This window comes from Montipora foliosa, chromosome 12 (assembly GCF_036669935.1).
Source record: "Montipora foliosa isolate CH-2021 chromosome 12, ASM3666993v2, whole genome shotgun sequence".
NCBI lineage: Eukaryota > Metazoa > Cnidaria > Anthozoa > Scleractinia > Acroporidae > Montipora > Montipora foliosa.
The window spans coordinates 23,227,649-23,230,148 of NC_090880.1; the positions used below are offsets into that span (position 1 = coordinate 23,227,649).

At 40.6% G+C, this 2,500-nt stretch overlaps 1 protein-coding gene across 3 annotated transcripts in view; it reads left to right on the forward strand.

The window, feature by feature from the left end:
- LOC137979372 (uncharacterized) overlaps positions 1 to 2,224 on the forward strand; it is a 20,733-nt gene extending 18,509 nt beyond the window's left edge. For all 3 annotated transcript variants that reach the window (XM_068826613.1, XM_068826612.1, XM_068826614.1), the window contains one exon: positions 1,796 to 2,224. In XM_068826613.1, the coding sequence (XP_068682714.1) occupies positions 1,796 to 1,831 (36 nt within the window). In that variant the 3' untranslated portion in view covers positions 1,832 to 2,224. The remainder of the gene's footprint in view (positions 1 to 1,795) is intronic.
- The last annotated feature ends 276 nt before the right edge of the window (positions 2,225 to 2,500 follow it).

The following is a 2,500-nucleotide window of genomic DNA, read 5'->3' on the forward strand; positions in this document are numbered from 1 at the left end:
CACCCCCATTTCATTGTTAAAGTTGTACGTTTCTGTTAGAGGTAATCAACCGACACTGGACAATTTAAAATACACGCAGTCGTAAACGCTCTAGGCTCTGTTGTTGATATTATGTATACAGAACCCTCGCCGTTAAACAACCTTTGCCGTGTTTCGGAGTTAGAGCAGCTTGCACTTTCTTATTGACATTGTCCTACTTAATGAATTCAATTTCACGTCATTTTTTATAGTCTCAATTTTAAAGTTGTGTTTTTGTAGTTACTCAAGTCTGGTTAAAACGGCATCATCATATACAGGGTCACGAAACATGTGTTGGCAAGTTTATACACAAGCTTTATTAAAGACGACAGGAGCCGGCGACTACTGCTCTCTAGGGGGCGCATCCGACGATAGGGTACCGGGAATTGAACGATCCAATTTTCAATAGTTCAAATGCCCGGGGTTTGCCCGAGAAGAGGAGGGGGAGGAGGGCAAGTTGAAGTTTCGAGTTCATCGGTGAATAATTATAATGCGCACGTAAGAGATACAATGTCACGAAATTAAGGAAATCAACTGAAGCAACAGAAAACCAACGTAGACCATAAATGTTTCTAAAATGAAAGAGTGAGCTCCGCGTGTTTTAGCTGTCTGTTATAAGCCTCGGATTTTCCCAGCAGATTTGAGTAACAACTGGAAACGATTTGTTGCCATTAAATGATATTCTGGATACTGAGGGGAACTGTATTCCTCGAAAAGACACTAGCCTATCCTCAACGGTAGAACTAAAAACGTGCATGTAAGGTGGCAAATTGCGGCGTGGCGGCGAAACGTTGTAGCCGGAGGAAACTTGATAGTTTTTATGATAATAATGTAACGGTTTTCATTGTGTATGCTTTTAACGTAGGCTGAGTCCAAACTCAGGAGTGCCACAGCCAACTAGACAGGGTACGACTAAGCCGTTCCAAACTTTTTAGACGCCTTTTGTAATTGACTAAAATGCTAAATTGTTTTGTACTTAATTCTAGTAGTAATTAAGTTCGGCTCCTGAAAAATGGACCGGGCTTCGAAGTTTTAAAAGGACCCTCGATGCACTCTTGTGAAGGAATCGAATCCAAATGCAGTGCTCAGTTTCTACACAATACATGTTCGAGGAATGCCAATTGAGAAAACAAACATCCTGGGCTAAATCTTTCCTTACGTAAAGGCGCTGTTCAAGTTCACGATATTTAGCCAAATTCAGCGACTGTTCGCAAGTAAAGCGAAACGTAAAAATCGTCCGATGTGAAGGAATCCGGAATCAGGAATCCAGCAAATGTGAGAATTCATTGTATGGAATCTAAAATCTACAGGTTTGGATCATGGAATCCAGGATCCATTTCGGAGGAACCCGTGAGTTTGGAATCTGGAATCGACAACTCGGGATCCGGGATCCGGGATGCACTATTCGAGATCCGGAATCCACGGGCCACCTGGATTTACAGGGCGATTAAAAAAAAAATTACTTAGAACACTGGAGGAATGGTTCAATAAAACAGTAAATACAAAAGGAAATAGGGACGGGCAAATTTGAAGAGATTAAAATGGATTGCAAATATTGGGGTTTTTGAAAACTGTTCAGCGTAACAGCTTTTCAAAGTTTATCTCTGTTGTCTGTAATTCAGTAAATTGTGTATGCTCCAAAGACCTTCATTTTGTCACGAAGCTTTGATTTGTGTTGTTTAATTAAAAATAATTTCTGGTTTAAAGTTAAGTTGCATAGCGAGAAGGGGCGAGTAACTACGCAAATATTCACTTCATTCATTGTTTGCTCTTTTAGATGCTGCGATGCCTTCCCTGGAAGAAAATGTACTAAGAGAAGACTAAAGAAAACCTGTCACGAAGAAGGCAAAACAGTTCGTTTTAAAAAGCACAATTAGTGGTAAATACTTGTGGAATGTTCGTGGCTAGTCTGACGCGGCGTTTCGTCTTGGCCAAGAGACTCTTCAGAGACCTTAAGAATTCACAGGCAAACTCGTTGAGACGCGCTCAAAGTCCCGCGACGAAACGCCGCGTCAAACTAGTCACGAACATTTCACAAGTATTTCACAATTGTTTTGCTTTTGTACAATTAGTAGTAGAGGGACATAGTCACGAAAACAAGGAAAATTATGTTTGAATTTTGTCATTTAGACTGATGGATCGAGTAAGACAGATGAACGTTTACTGGTTACTTTATTCAAAGAATAAAAGCACGAACACAAACGCACTTAAGAGAAAAGAATACTCAGACACCAAGTTCTAGGAGAATATTGGATGTGGGTCGGTCGAACGACATCATACCCCTATCGAAGGCAAAACGAAAAATTTCCTGAGTGAAAAAAATAAAATATTCTCACTGCATAATTAATTAGCTCATTGCAAAACACGCCGATATTCCATCACATTCCCCCGTTTCCGCCCGTGCTAATAGCGTCAGTAATGCTTTGCGCCATTTCGAGTTTAAATTTGGTCTCTTCGCTTGGAGCGTGGTCTTTTCGTCCTG